The sequence below is a fragment of the Petromyzon marinus genome, chromosome 65, assembly GCF_048934315.1.
Source record: "Petromyzon marinus isolate PM22_M1 ecotype Great Lakes invasive population chromosome 65, UKy_Petmar_22M1.pri1.0, whole genome shotgun sequence".
Classification (NCBI taxonomy): Eukaryota; Metazoa; Chordata; class Hyperoartia; order Petromyzontiformes; family Petromyzontidae; genus Petromyzon; species Petromyzon marinus.
This window is the reverse complement of record NC_133731.1, coordinates 8,809,687-8,827,272: the sequence shown is the minus strand read 5'-3', so window position 1 is coordinate 8,827,272 and position 17,586 is coordinate 8,809,687. Positions and strand designations below refer to the sequence as shown.

General features: G+C 48.6%; 1 protein-coding gene across 2 annotated transcripts in view; it reads left to right on the top strand.

Annotated features, from left to right (window-relative positions):
• LOC116956383 (muscarinic acetylcholine receptor M4-like) overlaps window positions 1–17,586 on the top strand; it is a 50,290-nt gene that overhangs the window by 15,672 nt on the left and 17,032 nt on the right. For both annotated transcript variants that reach the window (XM_076054354.1, XM_032977966.2), the window contains exon 2: window positions 17,059–17,392. In XM_076054354.1, the coding sequence (XP_075910469.1) occupies window positions 17,171–17,392 (222 nt within the window). In that variant the 5' untranslated portion in view covers window positions 17,059–17,170. The remainder of the gene's footprint in view (window positions 1–17,058; window positions 17,393–17,586) is intronic.

Sequence of the window (17,586 nt, the reverse complement as noted above, 5' to 3'; positions counted from 1 at the left end):
GCTAATCAAGTGGGGAGGCTCTGAGAGCCTCGAGCATAAATACAGGTTAAAGGGGGGGGGAAGGAGGGCGGGGCCAAGTGGGGGACATTGATGGGGTGTGGGGCTAAGTTAATCATTATTTTGTTCTGTTGATGGTGCGGTACGTCCGGTGGGCCACTGCACGGGGGCAGTGGGAATATGTTTTGAGTTATACAATGCGTTACTGCGTACTACCCTATACTTTAGACTATAAAAACATATTAGACTTGTAATATTACACTATGTCTTATTCTGTCAATCTTAATGTATGACACACTGCTGTATATTCATTATGCAATTGCGATACTATATATTGCCTTATGAATTATGTTAAACATTACGATGCTGTACTATTTATTATTATACTACATGTTATAAACCATACCATTGACTGTGGTGTGAAAGATATCAAGAGGCAGTGCTAGCGAATAGACTACGGTCTGAAGGTCACCGTAAAATACAATCAATTAAGAACTGAAATGGTTTATAACATCTTTCCAATGGTTACTAAGCCAGAATCCATCTTCACGGTTGAAATTGTCTCTGTGTTTGTATATGTGGATGGCCTCATGAACGAATCTCTCATGGTAGCCGGATGGCTTGCAAAGAACCTACGTCTTGGAGAAGTCAATGTCATGTGAGCCCACTGAATTATAACAGTGATCTGCCACGGTCGAGGAGTTAGTCCGACCGTGTTTCAAGTCTGTTTTATGTTCGCGAATGCGGTCCGAGATATGTTATTTGGTTTCTCCAATGTAGCTTCTGCCACAGAGACAACTTAGTTTGTAAACACCGGACGTACCGCACCATCAACAGAACAAAATAATTATTAACTTAGCCCCACACCCTTCAATGTCCCCCACTTGGCCCCGCCCTCCTTCCCCCCCCCTTTAACCTGTATTTAAGCTCGAGGCTCTCAGAGCCTCCCCACTTGATCAGCGATCTTGCTGTGTCTGTCCCACCTGAAGACGGAAGCTTGTGTTGCCTCCGAAACGTCGAAGGAATTTTTATTTTTATTATGATTTTATCCCCATTCTACGTGACTTTACTGGAAGAACCAACCAAGAAGATGAATCCCTGCAGTCACGAAAGCTTTAAATCGAAACATAATAAAGGTATTTTTGGTGAGATCTCTTTAATATAAATGTGTCGTGAACCCACCACCACTCGACTCAGCTAATTAGTGTAAGGTTTGTACACATAAAAAAAACCGTACAGCTTTTGTTGTTGTTCTTGCATAACCGCTAACTGCATTTTATTAAAGCCAGTTAAAACCGGTTACCCCTTTCCGCATGAATATAAATGTCTAGAGCCATAAACACAACACAACGGAAAGTTGTACCACGATGTAACGTAGGGCTGCCACCTTGCCGTTTGTACATTCACGTACGTAATAGGCGCCAAGGTGGCTAGCATATGTGAACTCCCTCGCCTGGTATGCAGGAGGTGTTTTCATCTCTCTCTCGCTCTTTCTCCCCCGTGGTCGCATGGATTTCTCTCCGGATCCTCCGGTTTTTCCTCCACATTTAAAATGAACATCACGCGTTTCGAGTATTTGGCTGATGCTATACCAGTGTATCATCAATTAAGACATCATCATCCACGGGAGAAGACGAGTAGCCTGCATTTGCACTTGTTGCTGTGGAAGATTTCATTTATAAACCTCTCACACAGATTTTCAACCTTTCACTTATCAAAGGTTCATTTCCGCTAGGGTGGAAATCCGCCCTTATTCGTCCTAATAATTATAGCCCGATCTTTATTATTCGAAAAAAAAACAAATCACAAATTAACTGCTACCTAAAAACTCACAATCTCCTTCACAGTAAACAGTCTGGTCTTCGAGAAGAGTACTGCACCACCACAGCAATGGTGAATGTATTACATTTCATCTTCGGTAACCTGGATAAAGGCCACTACTGCTGTGCACTATTCCTCGACTTGTCAAAAGTCTTTGATAATGTTGACCATGATGTTCTACTCACAAGACTTGGTCAACTAAAGATTTCAGACACTGCAATAAATGGTTCAAGAGCTACCTCTCAGACCGTCCTCAAAAGGTGCACCGTGATAACATCTCGTCCATAAATATTTAAATAATAAAGAGTGTTCCACAAGGTTCCATGCTGGGTCCAATTCTGTTCTCATTATATTTCAACTATCTTGTACTAAACTTAAATCACACATAATTAAATATCTTTGCTGATGACACTGTCATACTAGTATCATGTAAATTTCCTAACGAAGTCAAACATAATCTCCAACACGATTATTATTTAATTCAACATCAATTGTCCTCACTAAATTTGCTCCTAAATCCTATTGCTCTAACAAAATCCAGTTAATTATCTTCACTCATATCAGAAACAACATCATTGAACAAACGGAATGCTTCAAATGCTTGAGTTTACTGATTGATTCAAAACGTATATTCCAACCCCATTTTGATCACATCTCGAAGAAAATGAATAAAACAGAGGTTATATTCTTGGTTCTGTCGGTAAAGTCACGTTAAAGGGAAACAATAAAATAATAAAATCTATATAATATATATAAAACAAGAATATGAATTACTGCAGTCACGAAAGCTTTAAATTAAAACATAGGTTGTTTATTATGGACACATTGTTTTCCCATTCGAATACGCCTACAAATTGTTGAAGTTATCATTCTACCACTGTTTGACTACGATGATGCTGCTTACAAATCAGTTCGTAATAAATCACGAAACAAACTAAACCCGCTTCATCATTCTGCTATTCGATTCGCACTGGATGTACCATGCAGGACCCACCATTGTGACCTCTACTTAAAATCCAATCTCACATCACTTGATGTAAGAAGAAATCGACATTGGGCCCTGTTCATTCATAAAATCCTTATTGGCAAATCTGCACTAGACTTCGCTACTTCATTACGCCATCGTAAAATCCAAGAACCTAAGGCTTCCCTTTAAATGCCTTTTAACTTTCCCGAGAACAAGAATCGGAAAAGGTGACAAAGCCTCATAACAGGTACGGCTGTTTTAGTGCAGAGACTCGACAAGAGGTACAAGAGCAATGTGCTTGCATAATGTAAAGTTGATTACCATATCAATAACGTAACCGGCAATGGCTACTTATTGTCATTTATATGGATTCATTAATCCCCCCTGCACTTCGCTCAAGAAGGGCTCGCAAAGTGATGTAATCACATCTACCCCTCTATTTAAGCAAAGCAACAGGAGGATCTATCCACAAATCTGGCGGTCGCCCGACGAAGCTGGTTGTAATTATTGGCGAGACTTCGTACTCAGATTCTAAATATTGTGGCTTTGCTCTCCAACACACCGGCGTGCTGTACTAGTAACGAATTGGCACGTTCTGTTTACTTGACAAACCTTGCTAATTGGCTGTGTCGGCAGGTGGCGGGTTTAACGACACATTTACGCCTAACCCAAAAAAAAACCTGTATTTTGGATGATATTGGTCGCGAAAGCCTACGTGTTAAGTTGTATTTTTATATTTTGAAGTGATATGTTTACCTCCGATACTTTGCACTCCTTTCGTGTTTTTTGTATTGTTTGTTGTAACGCTCTGACCCCGCGTCACGACTGGACATCTATGAAAATTGCTTTATAGCTCATCGGAATCCTCCTCCAGTCTGTAATAAAGATTCCGATTCGAATCGCTTCCGCCTCCTTTGCCGTCCCCCCCTCCTTGCCCTCCACCACCGCGTTCATCGCGCGCCTCGCACACGGAGACCATGCGGTGATTGCGCGCCGCTGGGAATCTGGAGATCAAACAACCCACCCCACCCACTCCACCCTCTCCCACCCACCCCACCCACCCACCCTACCCACCCACCCACTCCACTCCACCCACCCTACCCCACTCACCCACTCACCCTACCCCACCCACCCACCCACTCCACCCTCTCCCACCCACCCACTCCACCCTCTCCCACCCACCCACTCCACCCACCCTACCCACTCCACCCACCCACCCCACTCCACCCACCCTACCCACCCACCCACTCCACCCACCCTACCCCACTCACCCACCCACTCCACTCACCCCCACCCACCCTCCCCACCCCTTCCACCCACCCACTCCCCCCCACCACCTCCACCCTACCCGACCCCTTCCATCCACCCACTCCACCCTCCCCCACCCCGCCCATCTAACCTTCACCCCCTCCTCCCCCACCCCGCCGATCCAACTCCGCCCCCACCCCACCACAAAACAAACATCCCCCGTTGAGCCGAAACAGACTGACGGGGCAAGTGCTGTTAGCGAGCATTACCTATGAAGGCCGACGAGGGGGTGGGTGACCAGCACCACGCCCGGCCGCCTTTATCTCTCTAGTGGCGATGTTTACACACCGCACCAGGTACTCATTTGAGGCTGACAACTGAGTGAAGGCTCGGACCGGTTAAGCTAGTCGTCACCGCTGTTGGGGGTGAACGGGATTCGGACTCGGGTCGCCGGGTTCCTGTGCAGCGCGCTCACCACTACACCACCGCTCTCCCCCACCACCCTCACCTCGCACCCTCGATTAGTGCGGTTGGCTACGTGCGGTATGAAAGAAGTTCAACACACATACACATCCCGCCACAGAGCGTCACTCCCTCACAGCCGTGAGCATAGATTAATGAGCCCGCGTTGATGTGTACGATGCCTCTGTGTTAATGGACGGATGCGTGAGGTGCTTGGCAGAGTGAGTGGCAGAGTGTTGGGATGTGTGGGTGGATGTGTGGTGCAGGAGAGTGGATGGCAGGGTGAGATGGGTGGTGTGCGTGAGATTCGTGGGTGGCAGGGTGGATGGATGAGTGGCTGGGTGGGTAGTGGTTTGGGTGGCTGGGTGGGTGGTGTGTGGGTGGCTGGGTGGGTGGTGGCTTGGATGGCTGGATCGGTAGTGATTTGGGTGGCTGGGTGGGTGGTGGCCTGGATGGCTGGATCGGTAGTGATTTGGGTGGCTGGGTGGGTAGTGTGTGGGTGGCTGGGTGGGAAGTGGGTGAGAAGTGGGTGGGTTGGTGGGTGGTTGGGTGGGAAGTGGGTGAGTAGTGGGTGGGTGGGTGGCTGGGTGGTTACTGGGTGGGTAGCAGTTTGAGTGGCTGGGTAGAGGGTCAGGTGGCTGGGTGGCTGGCTGGATGGGTAGTGGTTTAGATGGCTGAGGGGATAGTGAATGGGTGGCTGGGTGTGTTGGTTAAGCATTGGAAAAAGACGACCACTGTATCGCATGCTTTCAGATGCGTTTCTGCGGCCGTCTGGAACGCTCTTCCTTCCAATATTAGGACGCCACTGGAGATATGCAATTTCAAATCATCGAGGTTTAAAACTAACTTATCTAGAGCTGCTTTTTGTGTTTAGATTGTTGTCCTTCCCCCGCACCTCCAATTAGCACGGATGTCTATGTATGGTGCGAAAGAAGTACACACATATACACTATTATACACTACACTATTATACACTACACTACTATACACTACACTACTGTACTAAATGGAAAACCAATTTCTTTCGAAGCGCTTTCTTTGTTTAGTTTGTTGTCTTTCTCCACACATCTCCGATTAGCACGGTTGGCTACTTACGGTGGTGCGAAAGAAGTTCAACATACATACGCACATTTATTCATCAAGGTGGCCTGCTAGCTTCGAACCGTGACACGTTGCAACGGGTTGCGGTCTGCGATCGCTGCCGTACGGTGCAAAAGAAATTCAACACATACGTACATACTTGGAGAGGGAGGATGAGGAGGATGAGGAGGTGGTGGTGGTGGTGGATGGCGTCTGCGATTTGATGCTCGCCATTGCTGCGTGGCCGCGGCGCAGGCCAAAGTGAGAGTTCTCGTCAATTGATTTTGTTTCCTCGTCAATAGAGGATTAAAATGTCATCAGGGCGCTGTAATTATTCACTCGCTCAGCGGAAGCCCGAGAGCGGGTGGGATGGTGAGGGGTAGGGCGCGCCGCGTGTAAATCTGACGTTAGGAGAACATTGCCTCTGTGACTTCATTCATCGTTTCGCCGGGGTGGTTTCCTCGCCGCTTGCCGATAGCGCGCAAGGGGGGGGGGGGGGGGGGCAGAGGCTCTCGATCGAACGCGGCGGGCCGCCCTGGTTAACATCTCTCCGCGGAGGCTAGAGAATGTCAACTACCTCGCCTGCTTTGCAGATTGTATGGGTTCGATCCCGACCCTAATGCCTGCTGTATATTTGGAGTTTGCGTGTTGGTCTCGCTCTCTCACCTTGGTGGTGCGGAGTCTTTGTCCGGTTCCACCAGTTTTTTCCCTCCACATTTAAAATCAACGTCACGCGTTCCGAGTATTTGTCTGCTACTATACATTTTCACGTGATAATGATGATAAGCCACTTCGTTGAGCTATCATTTCTGATTGCCAGGTCGCTTCTGAAAAAGAGCTACAAAGCACAGTGGGCCTTCCCTGGTAAAATTAACAATAGTTTAAAATTGATTTGACGCTTTCGTGACTGCAGGAATTACTCTTTGTTTTTTTCGGTAAATCACGTAGAAATAAGTAATCAAATTACATAATAGTGTTCGACGTTTCGATTACAACACAAGCAATCATCATCAGGTACAGAAGAGCTAAATTTAAGAGAGAGAGGAAACACATAACCGCAGATATATATAGACGGAGGAGCACACTAAATCAAACAGGGTTTAGCAAAATTTGGAAACCATATAAAGCAACAAAGACGGTCGGTCAAAACACAACGCATAGTCTGGTTGATTACGCTATTTCAAAGATTGTTAAATTGCAAGTTAAGTGTGAAATTTAAGAGAATGATAGAATACAGACCACATACACATATATAGAAGACATCCAAGCAGAACGAGTTAGCACAGAGACACATGAGGAGAGACACGCACACAGTGAAGCAGCATCTCTGTGTCGAGGCCTTAAATAGACAGAGACGGCGGGGCTTGGACTGAGAGAAAATGGGACACAAATTAGCATGAAACAGTAGCACATACTCGGCAAAGGACGGCGCGGGTGGATAACACTAGTTGTCAAGCACATAGGGGCTGCGGAGGACACAAACCCAAGCCAAGACACAAAGGTTGACACACCAGCAGAGACAACACAAAGACACAGACTTCATACCTCCCCATATAGGTGGTTCAAACTTGATTTGATGCTTTCGTGACTGCAGGAATTACTCTTTGTTTTTTTCGGTAAAGTCACGTAGAAATAAGAAATAATAAAATTACATAATAGCATACGACGTTTCGATTGCAACACAAGCAATCATCATCAGGTACAGAAAAGCTAAATTTAAGAGAGAGAGGAAATACATAACCGCAGATATATAGACAGAGGAGCACACTAAATCAAACAAGGTTTAGCAAGCCCCGCCGTCTCTGTCTATTTAAGGCCTCGACACAGAGATGCTGCTTCACTGTGTGCGGGTCTCTGCTTGGATGTCTTCTATATATGTGTATGCGGTCTGTATTCTATCACTCTCTTAAATTTCACACTTAACTTGCAATTTAACAATCTTTGAAATAGCGTAATCATCCAGACCATGCGTTAATTGTGTTTTGACCGACCGTCTTTGTTGCTTTATATGGTTTCCAAATTTTGCTAAACCCCGGTTTGATTTAGTGTCCTCCTCCATCTATATATCTGCGGTTATGTTTCCTCTCTCTCTTAAATTTAGCTCTTCTGTACCTGATGACGATCGCTTGTGTTGCAATCGAAACGTCGTACGCAATTATGTAATTTTATTATTTCTTATTTCTACGTGACATTACCGAAAAAAACAAGAGTAACAATAGTTTAGTTTTAAATATTTTTGTTTGGTATTACCATATTTTATTACCACAACATCAACTGCGCGCCCATCTGTTTCACTCTTCGCTGATGTTCATCAACATCTTTATTTAGACTGCAGGAGGAGGAACACGATGAACTATGATGCTCTTCATCGCAGATGTCCAGTATGGGCGCATCATCAAGTTACAACAAAAAATAGTACAACACGATAGGAGTGCAAAATAGAGACAATGGTAAGCAAGTCTCTACATATAAATAATTATAATTATTATTTTAGTAAGGCTTTAATTATATAAGTCCGATCCAGTGACAACATTCCCACGAGTAGGCCATTGTGTGCCAGCGTCACGGTCAAAAAATATTCCAAGTGTAGTGAGTTCAACTGAGTCGCAGACTTAGAGGCAGCACAATTATTCTACTCCAACACACGGGGTAACTTTCCCCTTAACAGAATAACAACCGATGGTGGTGACCACCAGGCTAACTACACTAGTTACTACACTAGTAACTACACTAGCTACAACGTAACTGGTATAGTTAGCCAGGTGGTGACCACCAGGCTAACTACACTAGTAACTACACTAGCCACCAGGCTAACTACACTAGCTACAACGTAACTGCTACCACGGATCGGGACCAACAGCTTGGGTCCGGCTCCACGTGTTGGAGACTCGTTGAATGGAGAACGTAGACGAAGGTTTCTTCCAGGATGAACAACAACCCTGGTCCCTCTGGGGACCCGGCTCATATTCTCTGTGGCGTGGCTGGCTCCGCCCTTGGCCATGCCCACCTTCCAGAATCCTCGGGAAGGATCTGGATCCAAACCACGTGACCACCCCGAGCCCCACTTGGGGGCCCCTTTGTAGACTTAACTGGTCACGTGTCCTCCCGGGTCAACCAGAGTGCCATGGCCTTGAGTAACCTCATCCTTCGGCCGGCACTCACACACCCTGTCCTGTAGGGTTGGCACTGCACGCCAAGCATGGTGCCATCCAGCGCTATCAATCAGCGCTCACCGGGCCCCTCTAGGGCCGGTACTACGCCCACATCACTGTGGTATCCGCGATGTCGTTACAACGCACGCCGTGCCTCTCTAGGGCCGGCACTGTACATTGACATCTCGCGATGTGACTACACAAGTAAAAAAAAAATACAAAATCAAATCAGGATATTGGGATCCCGCACAGCAGCAACAGCAAACATCACCCTCGACTGCGCAAACATGGCAGGACCCTCTTTAAACTTGGCCATGGGACACGTTTCATGAAATGAGTTTATCAATCTCATTTATTTTAAAGTGCATAACCCCAGTACCTTCCAAATATTGGAAGGAAGAAGGTTTCCAGACGGCCGCAGAAGCAGCACATCTGAATGCGCGCTATGCTGTGACCGTCTTCGTTCACTTGCTAGCCAACAGTCATTGCGAAGATGACCGCAGTTCGCGTGATGGTCGTTTATGCTCCTCGATGAGACCAGCCAGGTATTGTGGTGCATTTGTGGCAAACACTTCGTGTGTAATGAGTGCGACCTTTTCATGAAATCGTTCGGAACTGGAAGCCAGTATGGTACCAAGGTTCTTTAGATGAGTAGAAAATGTAATCCTGTGACCGTCACAGCCGATCCTCCCACAATTACTTTCGCCTGAGTCCGAGTGCCAACCAGCAGAACCTCCGATTTTTCTGGATTAAGCAGCATTTCGTTTCGTGCAAACCACAAATGCACCACACACGTACAATCTTCGCGGTTTCTGAAGCTCTCTATATCCAACTTTGACTTCACTGTCGTGTACAATTGTGTATCATTCGCATAATTATGGAACTTGATGTCATGCGATGAGATGACATCGGCGATCGGAGAGATGTTTGTTGAAAATAGGAAGGGCCCAAAATGGGCCCCTGTGGTACGCCAACAAAGTACGGCATAGGCGATGACTGTTCGTTGCCCAGCTTGACGAACTGTGGTCGACCATGTAGGTATGACTCAATCCACCCCAGCGCTGTACCCGATACACCGAACCTTGACCTTAGCCACCCGATGGGTATCTCATGGTCGATGGTGTCGAAGGCGGCAGAGAGATCGGGGCTAACCAAGGCTGCGGCACACCGGTCATCCATGCTCTTGTCGAAGTCATTGGTGATCTTTAGTAGAGCCGTCTCAGTGCTGCGAAACTTCCGGCACAACGACTGCAACAGCCCTTCGCTGAACGAAAGATGTTCCAGGTGGACAATCAGCGGCGAAAGCAACGTCCGAGCATGATTTGAGAATCGATGCGTGGATGTAGTTGAGCGACGATGTCTTATTTGGCAGTCATGCGATGAACATCGACACCTCTGCCACCGACCTTGGTGCCAGGGTCTCGAGTTCTGCATCGGTTCCAGGTTGATCAAACTCAGACGGCAGACCGGGAGAATGCGTTGCCTTCAAATTAGAAACTGCCGTCTTCATTGTCACTGTTTTATTGGCGAGGAACGTCGCAAGTGCTGTGCACAGGCCGGGTCGACTGGTCGATGGGTGGTCGGAGTACAGCCAGGACCCTTCACGACGAGCCACAGAGCACGGGGATCAGGAGCCGACTCATTGACGCGCAGAGCGCAAAACGATCCGACAGACTCAATGACGAGCCGGTTGGTAGATCTGCAAGACGACTCTCATTTTCTCTTCCTGGGTAAGGCCCGTGAGCGAATCTCCCTGTCGTGCATGGATGGAATTACTCCGCTTCCCCCCTCATCATTCCGGGCCCATGGCCCAGCGTCGCGAGGTTATTGCGAGTAGATATATAAATATAAACTGATGATGATGCTGCCACTCTGCTGATACTACTGCTGCTGCCGATGCTGATACTGCTGATACTACTGCTGATACTGCCATAGTCAGGCGCTCCCACGTTCGCCACTCGTTATGCGGACATTCGCAGTTCAAATCTAACTATTATTGAGCCATTTGCACTGCCCTGCCATCAGTCCCTCAATTTTTGCTACCGCTTTTAAATGTTGTTATGGATGTAGCACGCGCTCGCCTTGAGCAAAGGTGCCAGCGCTCTATACATTAATATATATATAAAAAAATACATAAAAATAAGATAAACCTATAACTATTAAAACTAAACGATTTTTTTTGTTTTCCAAGGTAAGGCCCACTAAACTATTTAGCTCTTTTTCAGAAGTGACCTGGTAATAAATTATAGTTCAACAAAGTGGCTTATCACGTGGAAATTTATAGCAGCAGCCAAATACTCTGAACGCGTGATGTTGATTCTAAATGTGGAGGGAAAAACCGGAGGACCTGGAGAAAAATTAGCTCGATCATGGGGAGAGAGAGAGACATGCAAACTCCAAATATACAGCAGGCGTCAGGGTTGGGATCGAGCCAACAACCCCCTGCATACAAGGCGATGTAGTTAGCATCTCGTCACTTCGGCACGGCACCGCTAGCAACACAACTTCACACTTAAGGCAGGTTGGGTCCCTCTCTGATCATGGCTACAACAGAAAGACCCAACGCAGAAGACACCTGGGTTTGTGGGTTTGATTTTACACAAAACTCATGGTCCACCCGAAACTGCATCCACTGCACAAACCATGGCAGCAGATGCGGATACCTGATGCACTAAATGAATTATTTTAAGTCGCCAGTCGTGTGGCGACTGTGGTCATCCAGAACAGACCGTACAACGCAATGCCCCAATCTACAAATACACTGAGACATCACAGCGATACACTCCGCTGCTCCTCGCGCGGTTTTCTGGCTTGACCACCTGGATGTGGAATTGTTGTTGTTGCTCTGCAATCTGCATCATCCGTAGGAAAGAAGAAGACCACCACCGCAGTTATCGTGACCTCGCGATACAAACGGACGAGGTGGCAGCATTCGTGCGTTCGACGTTCATTTGATTGCGTGAAACAGAATGGCTAAACAACATAATAAAACAATCCGTGTGCAGTGAAGTGACAGGTCGCGTGAAGTGGAGTCATGAAAGAAATTGGTTTTCACTTTAGTATAGTGTATAGCAGTGTATCATAGCGTAGTGTATAGTCGTGTATATGTTCGTGTATATGTGTTGAACTTCTTTTGCACCATCAGTAGCCAACCGTGCTGATCGGAGGTGCCGGGGCAAAGAAAATCAACTAAACACACGGAAAGTAAGTGAAGTGGCGAAGCCATGTTTCTACCCTCGATGCAGCGGGGGGTGGGCGACTTGAAGCTGTGTCCCCATCATCGCACACCCCGCCTCCCGAGTTGGCGGGCGAGTGTGAAACCTATGATTCCGATCGATCGCGCGGCCCCTCGAGAGAGAGAGAGAGGGGGGGGGGAGAGCCACACGCGAGCGATCTGCGTTGCCCAAAGTTTGTCAAACGAAAAGCAGGAGAGGGGGGGGGAATGGGTGGCGGCGCGAATGTCGTTCATGATCACCGGGGAGGGAGAGGGGTGTCGGGGAGGCTGCTGAGGGCGGCATTGATTTTGGTGACTGACACCAATCTCAATGTGTTGTGTGCGTGGCGCGCGCGTGTGTGTGTGTGTGTGTCACGAAGATTATACTTACAGAAATAAAGGATCTTTGTTCGCAACGTTGTGAGATGCAGGTAGAGATGGGGCGGTGACGGGGGTGGAGGGGGGGGGCGGCGAGCGGCGGCGAGCGGCGGCTCCTTGTTGCAGAGGTTCGCGGTTCGAACGAAATGGCCGCCATGGTTAATGCTGCGGGTGTACGGACCGTAAGAAAGTAGTAGGCGTCGTCTCTGATTGAAGACGAACTTCAAATATCCCTCCTAACACCCCTCCACAGGAATAAACCCCCCTGTACATTGAGCAGCACTGCTCATAGACTCAACACTGCGACTCAACATTGCCCATAGACTCCGCACTGATACCCATAAACTAAACACTGTCCCTGTACATGAAGCAGTCCCCTCCTTAACCTCCTTCCGTTCCTCTCTTAAAGCCTCACCACCTCTTCTCCATCATCGCCACTCCCTTCCTCTTCCCTCCCCCCTCCACTCCTTCCCGTCCCTCCCCTATAGCCCCTTAGTGACCCCCTCTATAAAGTACCACTCTATCACTGTCACTCAACCCTTGTAGCACGCTCCCTGCATCTAAATCATTATTTTCTCGATGCGACTGTTGAAATATTATCTCTTACAGTGGTATATACCACCGCCTTAATCCGAGGCGCTTAACAACAATGATATTGAACGTGAGATGCTCGTGATTACAGTAAAGGGTGGTTGGGTTGTTGTTAAAAGTGGTGGTGGAGTTATGGTGACAGTTAGGAGGGCAGTTGGGAGTGTTTAAGGAGGGGTTGGGGCAGGGATAGTGATAGGGGTCGGTTTATCAATAGGGGTAGTGAGAGCGGTTGAGGTAGTGATAGGCGTTTGGGTAGTGATAGAGTTGGGGGTAGCGATAGGGTTTGGGTAATGATAGGGGTTGGGGTACTGATAGGGGTTGGGTTACTGATAGGGGTTGGGGTAGTGATAGGGGTTGGGGTAGTGATAGGGGTTGGGGTACTGATAGGGGTTGGGGTAGTGATAGAGTTGGGGTACTGATAGGGGTTGGGGTACTGATAGGGGTTGGGGTAATGATAGGGGTTGGGGTAGTGATAGGGGTTGGGGTAGTGATAGGGGTTGGGGTACTGATAGGGGTTGGGGTAGTGATAGAGTTGGGGTACTGATAGGGGTTGGGGTAGTGATAGAGGTTGGGGTACTGATAGGGGTTGGGGTACTGATAGGGGTTGGGGTAATGATAGGGGTTGGGGTAATGATAGGGGTTGGGGTACTGATAGGGGTTGGGGTAGTGATAGGGGTTGGGTAATGGATAGGGGTTGGGGTAGTGATAGGGGTTGGGGTATTGATAGGGGTTGGGGTAATGATAGGGGTTGGGGTACTGATAGGGGTTGGGGTAGTGATAGGGGTTGGGGTAGTGATAGGGGTTGGGGTAGTGATAGGGGTTGGGGTACTGATAGGGGTTGGGGTAGTGATAGAGTTGGGGTACTGATAGGGGTTGGGGTACTGATAGGGGTTGGGGTAATGATAGGGGTTGGGGTAGTGATAGGGGTTGGGGTAGTGATAGGGGTTGGGGTACTGATAGGGGTTGGGGTAGTGATAGAGTTGGGGTACTGATAGGGGTTGGGGTAGTGATAGAGGTTGGGGTACTGATAGGGGTTGGGGTACTGATAGGGGTTGGGGTAATGATAGGGGTTGGGGTAATGATAGGGGTTGGGGTACTGATAGGGGTTGGGGTAGTGATAGGGGTTGGATAATGGATAGGGGTTGGGGTAGTGATAGGGGTTGGGGTATTGATAGGGGTTGGGGTAATGATAGGGGTTGGGGTACTGATAGGGGTTGGGGTAGTGATAGGGGTTGGGGTAGTGATAGGGGTTGGGGTAGTGATAGGGGTTGGGGTACTGATAGGGGTTGGGGTACTGATAGGGGTTGGGGTAATGATAGGGGTAATGATATGGGTTGGGGTAGCAATATGGGTTGGGGTACTGATAGGGGTTGGGGTAATGATAGCGGTTGGGGTAGTGATAGGGGTTGGGGTAATGATAGGGGTTGGGGTAGTGATAGGGGTTGGGGTAGTGATAGGGATTGGGGTAATGATAGGGGTTGGGGTAGTGATAGGGGTTGGGGTACTGATAGGGGTTGGGGTAGTGATAGGGGTTGGGGTAGTGATAGGGGTAATGATATGGGTTGGGGTAGCGATATGGGTTGGGGTAGTGGTAGGGGTTGGGGTACTGATAGGGGTTGGAGCAGCGACAGGGGTAGTAACACATTCTGGTTTATTGCTGGAGGGGGTTTATCAATAGGGGTAGTTAGGGGTAGGAGTAGTGAGAGGGGTTGGGGTACTGATAGGGGTTGGGGTAATGATAGGGGTTTGGGTAGTGATAGGGGTTGGGGTAGTGATAGAGTTGGGGTAGTGATAGGGGTTGGGGTAGTGATAGGGGTTGGGGTAATGATAGGGGTTGGGGTAGTGATAGGGGTTGGGGTAGCGACAGGAGTTGGGGTACTGATAGGGGTTGGGGTAGTGATAGAGTTGGGGTAGTGATAGGGGTTGGGGTAGTGATAGGGGTTGGGGTAATGATAGGGGCTGGGGTAGTGATAGGGGTTGGGGTAGTGATAGGGGTTGTGGTAGTGATAGGGGTTGGGGTAGTGATAGGGGTTGGGTAATGCTAGGGGTTGGGGTACTGATAGGGGTTGGGGTACTGATAGGGGTTGGGGTAGTGATAGAGTTGGGGTACTGATAGGGGTTGGGGTACTGATAGGGGTTGGGGTACTGATAGGGGTTGGAGTAGCGACAGGGGTAGTAACACATTCTGGTTTATTGCTGGAGGGGGTTTATGAATAGGGGTAGTTAGGGGTAGGAGTAGTGAGAGGGGTTGGGGTAGTAATAGGCGTTTGGGTAGTGATAGTGGTACTGATAGGTGTTAGGGTAGTGATAGAGTTGGGGTACTGATAGGGGTTGGGGTAGCGACAGGGGTAGTAACCCATTCTGGTTTATTGCTGGAGGGGGTAAACACCTTTTATTAGTTGTCATCGTTGCGTGTATTTAGTTTGTGTCATTTTAGGTAATCTTTTACAGAACAGTTTGTTGTATATTTTGTCGTCACCAAGACATCTCATTGTGACTCCATTCCCTCTCACATTTAATATCATTCATTATTATCTTTGCAATTAAATTACGTTTCAAATGTAAGTTTGTTTAAAAAAAAAAAACCGGATGCCTGTAAAGGGGACAGCCAAAGAGCCGCAGATTGCCGAGCCATGTGGTGGCCGCTCATTCGCAGCCCGCACGGGCAGAGAAGGGGAGAGAGCAGCCGCACCCCACTGCCTGTACCCCTGTGAACCCCGAGCAGACATCACCCAGTGTCTGTATCACCCCCCACCCCCGCCACGTCTAGCCTCCCCCTCGTCTCCCCCCTCGTCTTGCCCCCCGCACCATGCCCCCCCCCCCACCACCCCCCATCTCTCCTTCCCCCCACCGCCTCCCCCTCCGTCTCCATCCCCCGTCTAACCCCCACCGTCCCCCCCCCCCCCCCCCACCGTATGCTCCCCTCCCCCCGAGTGCGTGGCTCTAACTAAGCGGGCTCACCTCGCCGTGCTGCCTCTTGACCTCTGTAATTGGCAGCGCGCGACCCCTGGGTGACGATGCGCGCCGCTCGCCCCGGGGAAACTGAGAGGCGCTCCCCCCTCCCTCCCTCCACGCCTCTGCTCAGCCTGCCCTGACCCCCGTGCAGGGGCCAACGAACGCGCCGTCGTCGCTCTCCGAGAGACAGAGAGACAGGGAGAGAGGCAGAGACAGAGAGACGGGGAGAGAGGCAGAGAGAGAGAGGCAGAGAGACAGGGAGAGAGACAGAGAGACAGGGAGAGAGACAACAGAGAGACGGATAGAGACACAGATGTGGACATAGGGAGGGAGAGAGAAATACAGATAGAGCGAGAGAGAGACACAGAGATAGAGAGACAAAGATACAGAGAGACGGAGAGACAGATAGAGGCAGAGAGAGAGAGACAGGGAGAGAGACAAAGAGAGACAGTGAGAGAGAGACAGGGAGACAGAGAGAGAGGCACAGAGAGAAGAGAGGGACTCTATGTGTAGAGAAGGGCAGCGACGATCATAATCGCCCCTCGCTCTGTGAGGATGAATGATCGCATGCAGCGTGACATTCAAATACAATGGGTGACACTTCGTACATTGTATTTACATTACTCGTAATAATAATATCGTTGTTATTATTACTGCTACGATTCCACTTGTGCTACCCAACAACGACTCACCGAGTCTAATGACTTTTCGTCAGCAGAACCCTGCCAACTCTTCACAGCCTTCGTACCTCCGATTAGCATGGTTGGCTATATATTGCGAAATAAGTTCAGCACACACACACAAACCACTACACACTAACACTACTATAGATAACACTACTATATAATACACTATACACAACACTATACGCTACACCATACATTACACTGCCACACTATACACTAGTAAACAATACGCTACACTAATATACACTCCACTATACTGTACCCCCTAACCCCTTAATTCCCATTGAATCAATGGTTGCTACAACGTGACCTTTCCATAACGTGGTGTTTTTCAGGAACGCAACTACCACCGCGTTATAGGAGACTGTAATTGTCCATACGGGTGCCACGTGACCCCACAGACGGAAAGCTCCTTCTCGAATGCTTGTCAACCCTGTTGGAGACTGAAGAAAATTCCATTCGAGAAATAACGCACCCACCTCCCTCTCGTCTTCTCTCTATCCACAGGACTGACTTCAACATCACCACCGCCATCATCATTGTCGTTATCATAGCCATCGCCACCACCACCATCATCATCATCAGAAGAAGACATCTCCCCGATAATCTTATCAACATCATGGAGAACCTCACTCTGTTGGGCGACCCGGGTTCCTATCGGACCACCAACGCCAGCAACGGCACCCACCCCGTGGACGCGGACGTCAACGGCACCGTGGGCGCGTCGCTGGCGGCAGGTGGTCCCTACCAGACCTTCGAGGTGATCCTCATCGCCATGGTGGCGGGCTCGCTGAGCCTCGTCACCGTGGTGAGCAACATCCTCGTCATGGTCTCCATAAAGGTGAAACATGCATGAATGGATTATTGAGATGATTCAGATTATTCACATGACTCGGATTGATCAGATTATATGGATTATTCAGATTATTTGGGCTAATATTAATTTCCAAACGATGGTGATAAGCCACTTTGTTGCGCTATCATTGTGATAGCCAGGTCACTTCTGAAAAATAAGTTAATAGCTCAGTGGGCTCT